At 42.7% G+C, this 15,837-nt stretch overlaps 2 protein-coding genes across 6 annotated transcripts in view; both read right to left on the reverse strand.

Annotated features, from left to right (window-relative positions):
* The window catches only part of wdr17 (WD repeat domain 17), a 63,338-nt gene extending 54,739 nt beyond the window's left edge, over window positions 1-8,599 (reverse strand). For all 5 annotated transcript variants that reach the window (XM_061679850.1, XM_061679848.1, XM_061679851.1 and 2 more), the window contains exons 1-7: window positions 8,517-8,599; window positions 6,201-6,329; window positions 5,066-5,249; window positions 4,765-4,995; window positions 4,533-4,643; window positions 4,284-4,424; window positions 3,879-4,001 (exon numbers count right to left, since the gene is read on the reverse strand). In XM_061679850.1, the coding sequence (XP_061535834.1) occupies window positions 3,879-4,001; window positions 4,284-4,424; window positions 4,533-4,643; window positions 4,765-4,995; window positions 5,066-5,249; window positions 6,201-6,329; window positions 8,517-8,519 (922 nt within the window). In that variant the 5' untranslated portion in view covers window positions 8,520-8,599. The remainder of the gene's footprint in view (window positions 1-3,878; window positions 4,002-4,283; window positions 4,425-4,532; window positions 4,644-4,764; window positions 4,996-5,065; window positions 5,250-6,200; window positions 6,330-8,516) is intronic.
* A 4,483-nt stretch (window positions 8,600-13,082) lies between these two features.
* hmgb2a (high mobility group box 2a) lies at window positions 13,083-15,463 on the reverse strand. Its single transcript, XM_061680416.1, has 5 exons — window positions 15,355-15,463; window positions 14,447-14,606; window positions 14,060-14,208; window positions 13,809-13,983; window positions 13,083-13,735 (listed from the first exon to the last, which is right to left on the reverse strand). Exons 2-5 carry the CDS (start codon window positions 14,591-14,593, stop codon window positions 13,559-13,561), a joined length of 648 nt encoding a protein of 215 aa, XP_061536400.1. The 5' UTR covers window positions 14,594-14,606; window positions 15,355-15,463; the 3' UTR covers window positions 13,083-13,558.
* Window positions 15,464-15,837: the final 374 nt, after the last annotated feature.

Raw genomic sequence — 15,837 nt, forward strand, 5'->3', positions numbered from 1 at the left:
GGCATTAACATTTTCTCACATTTCTCTCTTGTTTAAATGGATTAGGATTAGTGTTCAAACCTTCGTAGATTTAAAAAAATAAGTACAGTATTCACCAATCCATTTTCTGAGCCGCTTCTCCTCAATAGGGTCGTGGGCATGCTGGAGCCTATCCCAGCTATCATCGGGCAGGAGGCGGGGTACACCCTGAACTGGTCGCCAGCCAATCTCATGGCACATATGAACAAACAGCCATTCGCACTCACATTCACACTGACGGGCAATTTAGAGTCTTCAATTATCTTGCCTGCATGTTTTGGGGATGTGGGAGGAAACCGGAGTGCCCGGAGAAAACCCACGCAGGCACGGGGAGAACATGCAAACTCCACACAGTATATATATGTGTGTGTGTGTGTGTGTGTGTGTGTGTATATATGTTCATACTTGGCAAATCAATTTGAATTGGAAAAAAGATACGAAGTAAGGTAAACGCCTGCTTAGTCTGATTTACACTTTAATCGTTGAAATCAAACTAATTTGTCTCGCTGGCTGCAATATAAAAAAGAGTGAAAAAAAATATAGATACATATATATACATATATATACAACCCCAATTCCAATGAAGTTGGGAAGTTGTGTTAAACATAAATAAAAACAGAATACAATGATTTGCAAATCATGTTCGACCTATATTGAATGTAATACACTAGAAAGACAACATATTTAATGTTCAAATTGATAAACTTTATTGTTTTTAGCAAATAATCATTCACTTCAAATTTTATGGCTTCAACACGTTCCAAAAAAGCTGGGACAGGGTCATGTTTACCACGGTGTTACATCACCTTTTCTTTTAACAACATTCAATAAACGTTTGGGAACTGAGGACACTAATTGTTGAAGCTTTGTAGGTGGAATTCTTTCTCATTCTTGCTTGATGTACAACTTCAACTATATATATTTTATTTTATTTACACAGCCTGACACGTAACGTCTAGGAGCCAATTACATTTCCTCATTTAACCTCTGTGTCTACTGCGGTGCAATTTATGCCGATATTGAAAGTCTAGATTTTTATTTTAGTTAAAGTGAAAGGGTTAGTTGTTGTTTAAAAACTGGACCGTTGAAATGCCTCCTTGAGTAAAGAAGACAGCCACGTCATCCCACAATTCTTGCAGGTATATGTTTGCATATATCAGCTTCATTTTCTATTGATTGCATCACAAATGCCTCTAAGAAATTTGAAAAGAGTTCCTATGGATGACGAATACATTTCTGTAGCGTGCACGGAGGTATTGTGTGACAGACGCGGACTTTGACACGCACCACTGGCTGTAACAACAGGGTCTCCCGGCCAAAAGCGTTATGTCGATCAGTGCCCCCAAACTCCAACCGAACGTCACCAAAATGTATATGGGCATCCCTCATTATGCTCTGCAAAGCATAACTCTGCAAAATTTGTGTGGTTTGGATGGGGGGTGTCCAGGTTATGGGTGTCCATTTTCTTGGCATCCCACGGCGTGGACTGGGCTGGGCATTTGGCTTGGGGTCGGACCTGTGGGCTCGGGGCCGGTGTGTGTGGGGGTGGACCATTTGACTTGGTATTCATTGAGTGGTGTTTCGGCTGGGGGTTGGACGTAGCATTGTTGAGGTGGTTGTTTGGGACTGTTTCATCGCCTCCGGTGGCTTGTGAGTGCGGGTTTTGGCTTGGCTTCCTGTTTTGAGCTTTTGGTTTTTGTTTTAGGGGGTGCGCGCCTGGTCTCGGCATTTTGACGCGGGGGGCAGTGTGGCGGGGGGCTTCAGACAGCGCCGGTGAATTTTTTTGATGGATGGGGCCGGTGTTGTGCAGCGCTGGTTCCTTTCCTGATTTTCATCAGTGGGGTGTTTGTGGTGCTGTGGGATGGTATTTGTGTGGGTTTTGTTGTTGTTTGTTCATTGTGGTGTGGGGTTGCTGCGGTGGGGTTTTGGCTCGGTGTTGAGCTTTTTTTTTTCAGTCGTAGGCACTTGCGTTGGTTTGGGGACTGGAGTGCGCGCTGAGGACTGTCGGTGTGGAGGTGCGACCAGCTGTTTGCCTTGTTGGCTGTCTCCGTGTAGGCATGGATGTGTTTTGGTGGTTTCGCTCGCCCAGTTGAATGGGGGTTGGCTTTGGTGGGGCTCGGGGCGTGTCGTGAGGGGCCTCCTCTGTGCGGTATGGTCTTGTTCTGGGTGTTGCGGTGGGGCAACTGGTCATTGATTTTGGCGGGGTTGGGGTACGCTTTTGTTTACCGCCACCGTTGGGCGAGGGGGCGTCTTCATGCGTGTTCTTCATTGGTTTTCGCTGCTTCGTCGTTGGTTTTCACCCCTTCTTCTTCGAGGTGGCTAGACTGTGGGCGTTGGGGCTGGGGGCCGGGTTTTTTTGGGTTTGGGCGGTTTCGGGGGGGCCGGGGCATTGGTCCCGGTTCCGGTCGGTTCTCGATTCTCGATGCCCAACCGTACTCACGACAGGCGCTTAACTTGGGTTCGCTTTGGTGGGCTATGACCTTTTTTTGAGGGGGCCCTCTTGGTGGCTGGGGTGTCCATGCTCTCCGGGGTTAATGGGGGCGGGGGCAGCGGTGGGGCTCGCTGGGTGGGATGTGGGTGGTTGCCCGTTCCCCTCCCCTTGGGACTGATCGGGGCGCTTCGGTCGGGCTCGGGCCCTCCCTGGGTCCTGTGTAGTCGGTGGCGTCCCCCTGGTTGCGTCCCCTGCTGGACGGGGTTGCTGACACGGCCCCCCCCCCAGTTGACTAACATGCATGTGATATGGTGTTCAGTCACCAATAGGTTCGATTGAAACACTATAGACTTTAATTTCTTGTGCTGGGATCACTAATAACAACACACGTTATACTATACTCAGTATAGTATAACGTTATACTCAACCCACAGGTTCTTACATGTGTTTAGACACTAAAAAAAGAATCCCACCACACCACTTGACAGTGGCACTGCCTTGCTCATTTTCCCACATCCTGACCTGCCCTTTTCCGTCCTCTCTTATCTGGTTCCCTTGGTTAGTTATTGCATGTCCTCACTGTGAAGTTACCTAATGGTCAAGGAAGCCGTGCTGTTTGTGGGAGGAAGAATTATTGAGTTTCTTTGGAATGGACGAAAGGACGGCATTGTAAGTAGGAGATACGTGATGGTGTAAGCGCCCTCCTCTGTTAAGTGATATTTTTTCCACCTTGGCGGAGATGGCCTATCTCACCCCTCTTTCAAAAGAGTGCTGTTTCTCTTGGAGGTGCATGCAGGCGACTGAGTCAAGACTCAGCTGACTGCATCCAACCATAAGATCTGCCTCCTTGAAACATTTTCAAGCGTTTTTTATATTTATTTACAAAAACTGCACTGTAGTGGGCATTTTAGGCCACAAAAAAAGTACAACACAATATTTTTTGTACTATACAGCAATATGGGTATATATGGCATCCAAAAAAAAAAAAAAAAGTGCTTCAATGTAACGGACAATCAGCTGTAACAGACGACCCCCCGCCCCAATTAGTAAGCTATATCGAGGTTCCACAGTACTTTGTACCCAATTCATATATGTACAGAATGGTAAGTGTGTCTGGGGGGGGTGAAAACTTGATTCCACTGACATAGGGATATAAAAGCAGGGGTGGGGAAAGCAGGGGGAGTGTATGGGATTCACTACTCCAGCCACCCCAGTTTTTCACTATTTCAGTGTGCTTCCTGTGTTAATGTGTAATAAATGATATTGTTAATCCATAGAACATGTGTAAAATAAAATAAAATTGTCTTGATGTATCTTTATTCTTGTGCTCCATGAGAAAGATGTTTTGTGCCGATATAGGAGGCCTTTTGTGAAAGTTGCAGATGACATGCATATCTGTTTCTCCAGGTCCAAAATTTGTAAATTGTACCTTTCTTTGCAAGGGGAGTGTTGAGGACATGTAAAGCATGAAAGCCAGTCTTCTTCAGTTTAAAGCTGTCCAAAGGAGTAGAGCGAGACACATTCCATATCCTCAATACTCCAACCTGGGAGTCTGAAATAGACAAGGATATGCTAGCTAAAAATACATTTTCTCTATAACATTAGTACTGTATGTTGTGATCTGTATTGAATTTCAAATGTGAAGCGCATTACCTGCCCTTTTAAGAACAGCATACATTTTGTGTTGCTGCACAAACACTTACTGGGTGTCGCACTTTCCAGCTAGTCAGTAAGTGGGAATTTGAAATGAAAGTCACTCAGTAAGATATGTGGCAGTAAACCCACATCAAGGCAGAGGGGAACTAACACAGATATTGTTTTTTTGTTTGTTTACCTCCAGTGATGAACATGCCCGGGGCAGAAGGAATCCATGCAAGGCACTGAACTGATGCAGCAGCTGAGGGGAAGCAGAAGGATGTAATACAAGCCAAGGCCTCACTGTCCACCAGCCTGATGCCATTATTGAGGTTGGACACTGTGAAAAAGAGTCACTATGTCACATTTTCCACTTCTTAAAGGTTGTGGTCTGCACATGCAATTGACAAAAGCGTGATGGGTGAGAATGTTCTTAATTTTCCCACACCTAATAAGTAGTCTTTTGACAAAGGGTCCCATTCCAGGGCACTGATTGGATCCTCTTCATCTGTCCCCTCCAAAGACTCAGGACGCAACACATGCTTTTGACTCTTACACCCTACAAACAGGAAGACAGAGGAGCTGTGTGTTTACAGCAAATGGCTGGTGTGTGTCTTCTGCAAGAAACGAGGCAAAAAAAAGAAATGGTTAAAGGTGGGTGTTTGGGGAAACATCCATACCTGGTTGAAAAATAGACAAACTTCCATCAGTGTGTCCAAATATCAGTTTTCCCTTTTTGGTGGGGTGCCATCTGAAGAGACAAATATCAGACAGGAAAGAGTGGGCCTCTTTATGCACTGTCACTCCAGAGTCAGAATTCCCATTGACCCAAATATACAGTGGGCCACGCTGAGAGACAAATGCCACTCCATCAGCTGAATTCCAGCACCAACTGACTGCAGCAGGGACACCTGGAAGAAAGGACATGTGATGGTGGACAACTTTCAGACAACAAAACACAGTTTGGCTCAGTCATCCTACCTTTAGTGTTGTCCAGTCGTGCTATAGCCTTTTGCTCAGCTACATTCCACACAATGAGCAGGTTATCAGCTGAGGCTGATGCAAACAGATCAGGGTTATCAGGACACCAACTGATGGCTGTAATGGTCTTTTTGTGTTCTGACATGATGGACCTCAACTTGAATTCATTGTACTGCTGGTCCAACTACAAGAGACAGATAGAAGGTACAAGGTACTTTTATTGTCAATTCTACAATATGCGTAGCACATACAGAGGATTGAAATTGTGGTCCTCAAGGGCCTGCGGTGCTCCAAAAAAAGATTTTAAAAGTATTAAGTATAAAAGTATCAGTATAAATAAGCTCAATAAAGCTGTTATACAGAGTATAAAAAGTTTAAATTACATGTGTACCAGGGCACATAAAGAGATTTACAAATTACAAGGCAGTGTGGGGAGGTGTGTACATGTGTGTGAAAAATAATAAGTCAAGAGTTCAGTGGTGTGTTATTGGTGTTCGTTGAATTCTGGATATCTGATTTTCACAGTATACCGGGATAATGATATTGATACCAGAAACGACATTGGTTTATACAGTGCATTACATAAAGAATTTAATAAAGTATTGTGCAAGGGTCTTCGGTCATTCACCCGAGTGAGACAGAAGTGCTTTTAACTGGTTTGCCCAATGCGAAAGTAGTTTGCACATATACTGGATTAAAAGCTCGCTGGCAGTATCCATCCATCCATTCTCTGAGCCGCTTATCTTCACAAGGTTCGTGGGAGTCCTGGAACCTATCCCAGCTATCATTGGGCAGGAGGCGGGGTACACCCTGAACTGGTTGCCAGCCAATCGCAGGGCACATACAAACAAACAACCATTCGCACTCACAATCACACCTACGGGGAATTCAGAGTCTTCAATTAACCTACCATGCATGTTTTTGGGGTGTGGGAATAAACCGGAGTGCCCGGAGAAAACCCACGCAGGCACGGGGAGAACATGCAAACTCCACACAGGCAGAATTGAACCCCGGACCTCAGAACCGTGAGGCAGACGCTCAAACCAGTCATTCACCATCCCACCGGCAGTATCAATCAAAATTTTAAATTATAATTAGGTTTCACAGTGAGAGCAATGATGCAGAAACAGTTTACCTGGTAAATGTATATGGCAAGAGTCGCACAGTAGGCGAAGCGGTCTCCACTTGCGGCACATACGTCATTATTCCAGGGCTGACAGCCTGCTGCCAGCAAACCCACCTGCTTCACCTTGGCCATCCTCGCCTAGACAAATACGCATCCATAAACAATATAAAAAGACTGGTTGTGAAATTAAGTTCACTCACATTCTAGTGGCTTATTTACAACAAAAACAGTTGGAACCAAACTACACGATACTAGTATCTGACTCAGCAACAGCACTGTTTCTACTATGTACTATTCCTTTTGATACACAGTGGTGCTCATAGTGTAGAGTAAACCTGTATTCTTTCAAAGTTATATATTGCAAATGTATTTTATTTTAGCTTTTATCTTACTCTTGGCTATTATCGTTCTATCGGCACGACACATAAATGTACAGAAAATGGATGGATGGCTGGACATTCATCCATTTTCTATACCGATTATCCCCACTAGGGTCACGGGCGTGCTGGAGCCTATCCCATCTATCTTCGGGCGAGAGGCGGGGTATACCCTGAACTGGTCGCCAGCTAATCGCAGGGCACATAGAAACAAACAACCATTTGCACTCACATTCACAAGAGGCCGGAATTTGATAACCAGCCATCCACCGAGCCATTTATTTATTTATTTTTTAAATATTTTTTTTGCAATTTAAGATTTAAACATTACTTATTCACTAATAATACTGGAGATTGGTAAGCAAATGAGCACTGACTTTTCCACCTGAAAGAAGAAGAGGTCAAGTATCTTAAAGCAGTTATTTGATATGTTAATCATTGCTCTCTACTGGGATGAGATAAATACAAATAACGTAACACAGTTCTCCTCATATCACTGTTAGCACTCAACATCACAATACATAATGTAGCTCCACTGTTTAAGTAGGACAAGATGATTACAAAGAGCTGCAGTATGTGAAGAGGATTGCACTAATCTAACCAGTGATTGGCTAAGACAACTGCTTATCTCCTGATTGAATAACGTTACGATAGGGAACGTTTTTAAAAAATGTAGCAGAAATATAAGTTATATAGTCAACCAGAATATATCAAATACCCTATAATAAACCACTGGAAATGACTGATGATTATTGATCGAAGTCTTGTTCATAGTGAAATTTGTATTGGGAAGCAAATGGCTAAATTAGATTACGGCACAGTACAATCAATTAAGTACATTTATAAGTATCAAGCTGCCTATCATCTAAATGGTAAACAAGGATTCAACATTCGTCAGTCAAAATTTAAAAAAAATTAAAAATGCAGAGACAAGGGTGTGGATGAAAGTTTTACTGTAGTTTTTTTATCCTATTTAGTCCACACGTTTACTTTCATTAACAATTTTCAGCACCTCGGAGAGCAGCAATATGCATACCTGTGTTCTAATGTTAAATATTCATAGAATCAATTTCTCATTTTTTTTCCACCTGAAATTGTACATAATCGCTTTAAAAAGCAACACTGAGCACTTTGCACGAGAAACTGCAACATTTATCCATCTGACCATAAAATAATAGACTGACCATCAAATAATAGCTTAAGGATGTGAAGCTATTATTTGATGGTCAGTCATATTAACGAGTTGTGCAACAAAATGATATGATAAAACAATGGAACAATCTAGTGACAGTCAAAGCACATCTCTGCAACTGACAAGCCCACTGCAGCAAGTGAAGACAAATGGCGGTAATGGGTCTATTATGAGTTCCCTGTGGTTCAATGAAAATAGCTCAGGTCTACAAGAAGCTGCAATGCTGCTTGTTGGGCACCGTGGGTGTGCCTGACACACGCAGGTCACATTCTCCCCGCTATTATGTGTTGATTTGACACAGAAGACGAAAACGCCTGTTTTTTTTGGTTTTTTTTTGTTTTTTAAAGAATAATGCCGACTATAGAGGCAGCTGACAGTTCTGTTGCGGGTCAATCATTCGTATTCCTAATTGAATGATCATTTGAAAGGATGCCGAGACATTGCCTGTTCAATATAACAGAGAAAAGTGTGCATTTGAGTGTATGATAGCAACACTGAACGATAAATCAATGAGCTAGTCTGACGTTAGCTACATTTAGACCAAAATTGTACATCTCGCGTGTAAACAGACTCCGTTTTTGGAATTGTATTTTGTTGGTTGTCACTGCATGTCGCAGATCGTCCTCGAATACATCACAGGCATGCCCATGTCACACTCGCCTTTTGTCGCTTTTGGGTGTGTGTTGGTGTGCCACAGCTACTGCTTGACTATTCGGGGTGCTAATTGTTGCTCCTGTGAGCGTCTGGTCTGCTTACCATCAGTTGTAGGCTGGCTTGAGCACAATGGACAGCTCCTCGATACTTTGGACACAGAAGCTGTGCTCCCGGACCCCGGTCTGCTCAAGTCAGGCGCCAACGGGGGGCAGTGATTGGGCAGCTAGGACGCTCGATTCCATCCGTCATTGGTCGTCCTCACTGCCAGTCACGCACTCTGTCACTGCTCAAGCATCATGTACGAGGACGTGGAAGTGATTCGGCCATGATTTCGGCATGGCATCGTCTCCATTTTATTGTGGGAGGTGACGGTCACGGAACACGACAGATAAAGTCACAAAAACGAGATACAGCTATGGGGAAAAAATAACACACCCTGAACTGGTCGCTAGCCAATCACATTCAGGTAAACAACCATTCGTGCTCACATTCACACCGACGGACAATTTAGTCTTCAGTTAACCTAGCATGCATGTTTTTGGGATGTGGGAGAAAACCGCAGTATCCTGATAAAAACCCACGCAGGCACCGAGAGAACATGCCGGATTTGAACCTGGGTCCTCAGAACTGTGAGGCAGATGTGCTAACCAGTCATTCACCGTGCCGCCAGTACTGACATCTCTCCCAAATTCAAAATAAAAATAATGTAATTTATAGCATTTATTTGCAGAAAATGACAAAAGTTCAAAATAACAAAAAAAACAAAAACATATTTTTTATCATGTGTCTCGTCACGATTTTTGGCACTCCTGGCGCAAAAATTTAAACATCTCAGCTTTGTCCGATGGCTTGTGACCATGTGTCTTCCTCTTGTCACATTCCAGAGGTTTTCAATGGGGTTCAGGTCTGGAGATTGGGCTGGCCATGACAGGGTCTTGATCTAGTGGTCCTTCATCCACACCTTGACTGACCTAGCTGTGTGGCATGGAGCCATTGTTCTGCTGGGGGGAAAAAACAGTCCTCAGACTCTGGAGACATTGCCAGAGCAGAAGGAAGTTTTCTTCGAGGATAACCTTGTATGTGGCTTGATTCATGCGTCGCAAAGATGAATCTGCCCGATTCCAGCCTTGCTAAAGCACCCCCAGATCATCACCAATGCTCCAACAAATTCCACAGTGGGTGCGAGACACTGTGGTTTGTAGGCCTCTCGCCGTCTAATAGCGAAACTGTAAAATTTGGTGGAGAATCAGTAATGATTTTGAAGTGGTCTCTTCAATTTTTTTCAGGGCTGTGTGTATGTATATAAAAATAAAAATAAACCTTTGAGGAGCAGTTGTACTAATCATTTCTTCATTTGAGGAGCAACTTTAAAATTTTGAAGAGCAATTGTTTTTGCAGCCTAATCGCACAGAACATTTTCCTTTACAATTTTCTGTGAAAGAGCAGAATTCATGGTTCTCTTAATCACAGCAAGTTGTCCAGGTCCTGAAGGAGAAAAGCAGCCCAAACATGACACTACCACCACCATGTTTAACTGTTGGTATGATGTTCTTTTTCTCTCATGCTGTGCTACATTTACACCAGATGTAACAATACACACACCTTCCAAAAAAAATTATTTTCATCTCGTCAGTCCATATAATATTCTCCCAAAAGTCTTGGAAATGATTCAGATGGGGTTTTTTTTTTTTATTGCAAAGATAAGATGAGCCTTTATGTTCTTTTTGGTCAGCAGTGGTTTTCGCCTTGGAACTCTGCCATGGATGCCATTTTTGCCCGTTCTCTTTCTTATTATTGTGTAATGAACACTGACCTTAACTGAGGTCTGTAGTTCTTTAGAAGTCATCCTGAGTTCCTTTGTGTTCGCCTGGATGAGTCATTGCGGTTCTCTTGGGGTAATCTTTGTAGGTGTACCGAACACCCTGATACGGGCTGTTCGGTCCCTGTACGACCGGAGTCAGAGTCTGGTCCGCATATCCGGCAGTAAGTCGGACTCGTTCCCTGTGAGGGTTGGACTCTGCCAAGGCTGCCCTTTGTCACCGATTCTGTTCATAACTTTTATGGACAGAATTTCAAGGCACAGCCGAGGCGTAGAGGGGGTCCGGTTTGGTTTTACGGGCTGTTCGGTCCCTGTACGACCGGAGTCAGAGTCTGGTCCGCATATCCGGCAGTAAGTCGGACTCGTTCCCTGTGAGGGTTGGACTCTGCCAAGGCTGCCCTTTGTCACCGATTCTGTTCATAACTTTTATGGACAGAATTTCAAGGCACAGCCGAGGCGTAGAGGGGGTCCGGTTTGGTGGCCTCTATATTGCATCTCTGCTTTTTGCAGATGATGTGGTTCTGTTGGCTTCATCAAGCCGTGATCTCCAACTCTCACTGGAGCAGTTCGCAGCCGAGTGTGAAGCAGCACCTAAAGTATTGTAAATTATAAATTATTGTTTTTGTTGTATACTGAAGAAATTTGGGTTTCAGATCAAAAGATGAATATGAGACAAGGGTTCAGAATTCCAGCTTTTATTTCATGGTATTTACATCTAGATGTGTTAAACGACTCAGGATAGAGTACCTTTTGTTACCTTTTCAAGTGTGCAAAGGTATTGGAACAGACATTATTAAAATAAAGTGAAAAACATTAACATTTGGTGGCATAACCTTTACTTGCAATAAGTGCATCAAGCCTGCAACCCATTGACTTCACCAGACTGTTGCAGTCTTCATTTGAACTGCTTTTCTGGGCCTTTACTGCAGCCTCTTTCAGTTTTGTTGTTTTTTTTCTGGGGGGTTTTCCCCTATGTCTCCTCTTCAGGAGGTAAAATGCATGCTCTATTGGGTTAAGCTCCAGTGATTGATTTGGCCAGTCTAAGACCTTCCCCTTTTCCCCCTGACAAAGTCCTTTGTTTTGCTGGCAGTGTGTTTTGGGTCATTGTCTAGTTGCATGATGAAGCTTCTCCCGATTAGTTTGGATGCATTTTTCTGTAAATTGTCAAAATGGTTTTGTAGACTTCAGAATTCATTCTGCTGCTACCATCATGAGTTACATCATCAATAAAGACTAGTGAGACCGTTCCAGAAGCAGCCATGCAAGCCCAAGCCATGACATTACCTCCACCATGCTTCACAGATGAGCTTGTGTGTTTTGGATCATAAGCAGATCCTTTCTGTCTCCATAGTTTAGCCTTTCCATCACTTTGGTAGAGGTTGATCTTGGTCTCATCAGTCCATAAAACTTTATTCCCAAACTTTTGTGGCTCATCACTGCACTTCTTTCCAAAATCACGGCCTTAGTTTTTTTTCCTAATGAGTGGTTTGAATCTTGTGCTATGGCCTGTGTATTTCTTCCCTCAAAGTCTTCTTCCAACAGTGGATTGTGATACCTTCACCCCTGCCCTGTGGATCTTGGCAGTGATGTCACTGACTGTCATCTTTGGGTCTTTCTTCACAGCTCTCACGTTTCTGTTATGAACTGCTGTTGATACCCTTGGCCGACCTGTTCGATGTCTGTTGCTGAGTACACTAGTAGTTTCTTTCTTTTTCAGGACATTCCAAATGGTTGTATTGGCTATGCCCAATGTTTGTGCAATAGCGCTGATCGATTTTCCCTCTTCCCTCAGCTTAAAATGGTTAGCTTTTCTCCCATAGACAGCTCTGGTTTTCATGTTTGCTTGACAGCAAATGCAGTTTTCACAGGTGAAACCCAAAGCCAAACACAAGCAGTATCTAATGTTTAAGCAATCAATCTAAATGGCAACACCTGACTGAGCAACTAGAAACACCCATCTGTCACATTCCAGTACTTTTGCCCACTTGAAAAGTGGGTGGGTTCAAACAAATTGTGCTGTCCCAGGTTAACACATCTAGATGGAAATAACATGAAAAGCTGGACTTCTGAACTTTGTCTTTCTTTTGATCTTAAACCCAAATGTCTTCAGTATCCAACGAAAGAATTGACCTTGCCGTTCCAATACTTTTGAATAGGCTCCAGCGCCCCAAATCAGGATAAGCGGTGTTGAAAACAGATGGATATATACACAGACACACACATATACAGTAGTGTCATCCCAATTGGCTTAGTGTTAAATCTTTATCCTTTTTAGTTCAATACAAATGTATTCTGCTGTAGAAAATGACCAACTGGATTCATGGGTTAATCACACCTTCTTACATCTCGTGAAAGAGCTTTTGTTCTACGTCACGTTACTTCCAAGTGACAGAACTTGAGAGACTCTTGCTGACCTGAGCCAGTCGGCCACACGATGGTTAAAATAAAATTTAAAAAAACATGCACTGGTGATCTGAAGCTTGGGGTCATGCTGCTAGATATACACCAAATGGTGTAGGTTTTTTTTTTTTTGTAGACAGATGACATTTGTACATTTTTGCCCAATTTAGTGAAATTGTATAACCTCTCAGCACTTCAAGGTACCATGCCACACCATCGTGGTTGGGAATCAGATTCATTGGACAGTAGTCCAAAACACTTTAATGTTTTCCTTTAACAGTTTATGTACAACTCTACACCACAGTTTCACCTAAAAAGTATTCTCATTGCAAGGCTTAACTGAAACAGTAATTTAAAATGTGGCTAGTGAATATTCTAAGCAGGTTCTGAAAATTAGGCATCACTTCTGCTACTTCAGAAGAGTAGAAATAACAGATCACATAACTATAACCAATATACAAAATTTTATTACCAAAAAAAATATCAGTTCTACATTGAAGGTCTTAATATTAAAACGGCTGCATTTTATTTATTTTTTTAAGTCAAACTAGAAGTCTGAGTAAAATGACAGTGAACACACAGCACCACAAAACAAACCTAAGCAGTGCTTTTGAGAAGCAGAACATTTCTTTAAAACCTTGCTGTCCAGTGACCGTTGCGCAGGTTAAGTCCTTTGTAATATTAAGCTGGTATAACCAAACAAAAGTTGACCATTTTAATATAGCAACAAGGATCTAAATAAATCATTAAGGGGTCTAATTGAGAAAAAAAAAAACTAAATCCCTGAATTTGACAAGGATACAGGTCTGACAACCCAAAGAGGCTGATCAAGAGGGACACAGCAGGCTATACGGCTTGAACATCCACACAATGAAAGAATTTAGCTCAATGCATTGCAAACAATACATGCATAACAACCGCTTGCTTAATCATCATCGTCATCATCATCATCATCCTCTTCCTCATCATCTTCATCCTCTTCATCGTCGTCATCATCATCATCATCATCAACTGGTTGGGTTTTCTTGGGCCTACCTGGGCCACTCTTCTTGCCAGCGTCAGTTTTCCCTGAGCCGCCTGTCGCTCTGTAAGCAGCAACATCCTGGGAATCACAAGTTTAGGTGTTACATTGTTTACACGTGGCGAAATACAATTTGAGGGAGAAAAATCATTACCTTCTCATATTTCTCCTTCAGTTTGGCAGCCTTAGCCTCATATGGTGCCTTGTCTTTAGCACCCTGTGTTGACCATAACTCTCCAAGCTTCTTGGCAATGTCACCAATTGAGATTCCAGGGTTCTCCTCCTTGATCCTGGGTCGGTGGTCCGAACAGAAGACGAAGAAGGCAGAGCTAGAGAGAAGAGGGAGATAAACGCTAACGTGCATACAAGTAAAATTGTATTTTTAATGTATAGATTTTTACTTACGGGGGCCTTTTGGGGGCATTGGGGTCCTTCTTCTTCTTTCCTTTTTTAGCACCTTTCAGCGGGACATAGGTTTTCATCTCTCTGTCATACCGGACCTTGTCATTCTTTGCCATCTCCTCAAACTTCTGCTTTTCCTTGTTAGACATGGTCTACACATACATGCACACACATCAAAAGGCACAACAAACGTTATTAAATTGTATTGTACTTAAAATGTTTGACAACTTTACAAAACACTATGTATACATCTGGCATCAAGAGAAATAAACACTGTAGCAAATTACTAACAGTAAGCTCCCATGAGAAATTAAGTGCTATATTATAACCAAAAAACCCCAGCAGACCATTTGTTGTGAATGCTATGAAACTGGACTGGTGTAAAAGTACCTTCCATCTTTCAGAGCACTTCTTGGAAAACTCTGCAAATCCCACCCTGGTTCCCGGGTGCTTCTTTTTGTGCTCCTCACGGCAAGTTGCCACAAAGAAAGCATAAGATGAGGTTTTGCCTTTAGGCTTGCTTGGATCCTTTGTCATGGCTGCTTTTTATCTAGAGAGAGAGAGTAAAAGTCAAACAGTCAGAAAAAATACACAACCAAAATCTACAAGGAAATGGGGCATTAAGAGACCATTTACAAAGTACAAAAAAAAAAAAAAATCACTTTATGTGGGGACTTAAGTTATAAATGCAATTGGGTATTATAATTTGTCATTAGTGTTGAACAAGCTTTCCATACAACAAATAGGGTACACTGACTCTAAAAGATGGTTCATGGCCTTAATCGGCTTTCTGCCTCGAAGGGACAAAAAGACACGACTCCATTTTGTATCTTCCCGCCTAAACGAAACTTCGCAAAAACTTAAAGTGGCTGAGGAACTCATTATAGCCCTCGACACGACGTGTTTACGTTCGTTCAGCTTTGTATTTGACTAACGCGAAGAGCCCAAAGCAAGCGAGGTTCTTCTAGCCAGGTAATATCTAAAGTTGAACGGCGGCCATCGAGCAAAGCTGTTAACCAAATGGCGTTTGAGCTGCAGTTGTTTACCAAGAGAACAGCGGCCTGCGCAGTTTGTCCCTCACTAACAAATGTGCTTGTGTTCAATCATGGATATACGCCAGCATTAACCCATACCACATACTTTATATTTAACATATTTAAATTCCCATGTCCGTTGTTGTAAGGCAATTCGAAGACAAAAATATGGACGTCGTCTACATCGAACGACCGTCAAGAAAGGATTTACGTCTACAAACACGAAATAATGAACATAAAATGCAGAAAAGCGTGGGCACTAACCTGTTACCAGTTCGGACAATCTGCAGCAGACTGAATACGTGACAAAGCGTAGCAGTTTTGTCACGGTTGCGACGCCACACTAACTTGCCTTGAAGTACTTGTAGAACTCCGCCCCACCCAACAGTGGATTGGTCAAAGCCCATCATCTCAATTTTAACCCACAGGACGGGCAGAAATGTCATTTTTGATTGGTCACAATACCAGGAACAAAAACTTTATTTGTATGAGTATGTCTTGTCTGAATATTGATTGGTTAGTCGCGGGTTTTAAACACATGGCGCGAAAGACTCGTTCTTTGTTCGAAGTTAAAATGGGGTCTTCGTTCTCCTTGGGCTTTGTGGAACGTTTCGCGCATTTGTTTTTTAAAATGTGACTAAATAAGTATAGTGCAACAGCTTCATTGAGAGTCACTCAGTTTACCCTCAGCCATCCATATGCAAATAATACTGTCCAATATAATACATGTCCTAGGTAGATAGAGTA

This window comes from Phycodurus eques, chromosome 6, assembly GCF_024500275.1.
Source record: "Phycodurus eques isolate BA_2022a chromosome 6, UOR_Pequ_1.1, whole genome shotgun sequence".
Classification (NCBI taxonomy): Eukaryota; Metazoa; Chordata; class Actinopteri; order Syngnathiformes; family Syngnathidae; genus Phycodurus; species Phycodurus eques.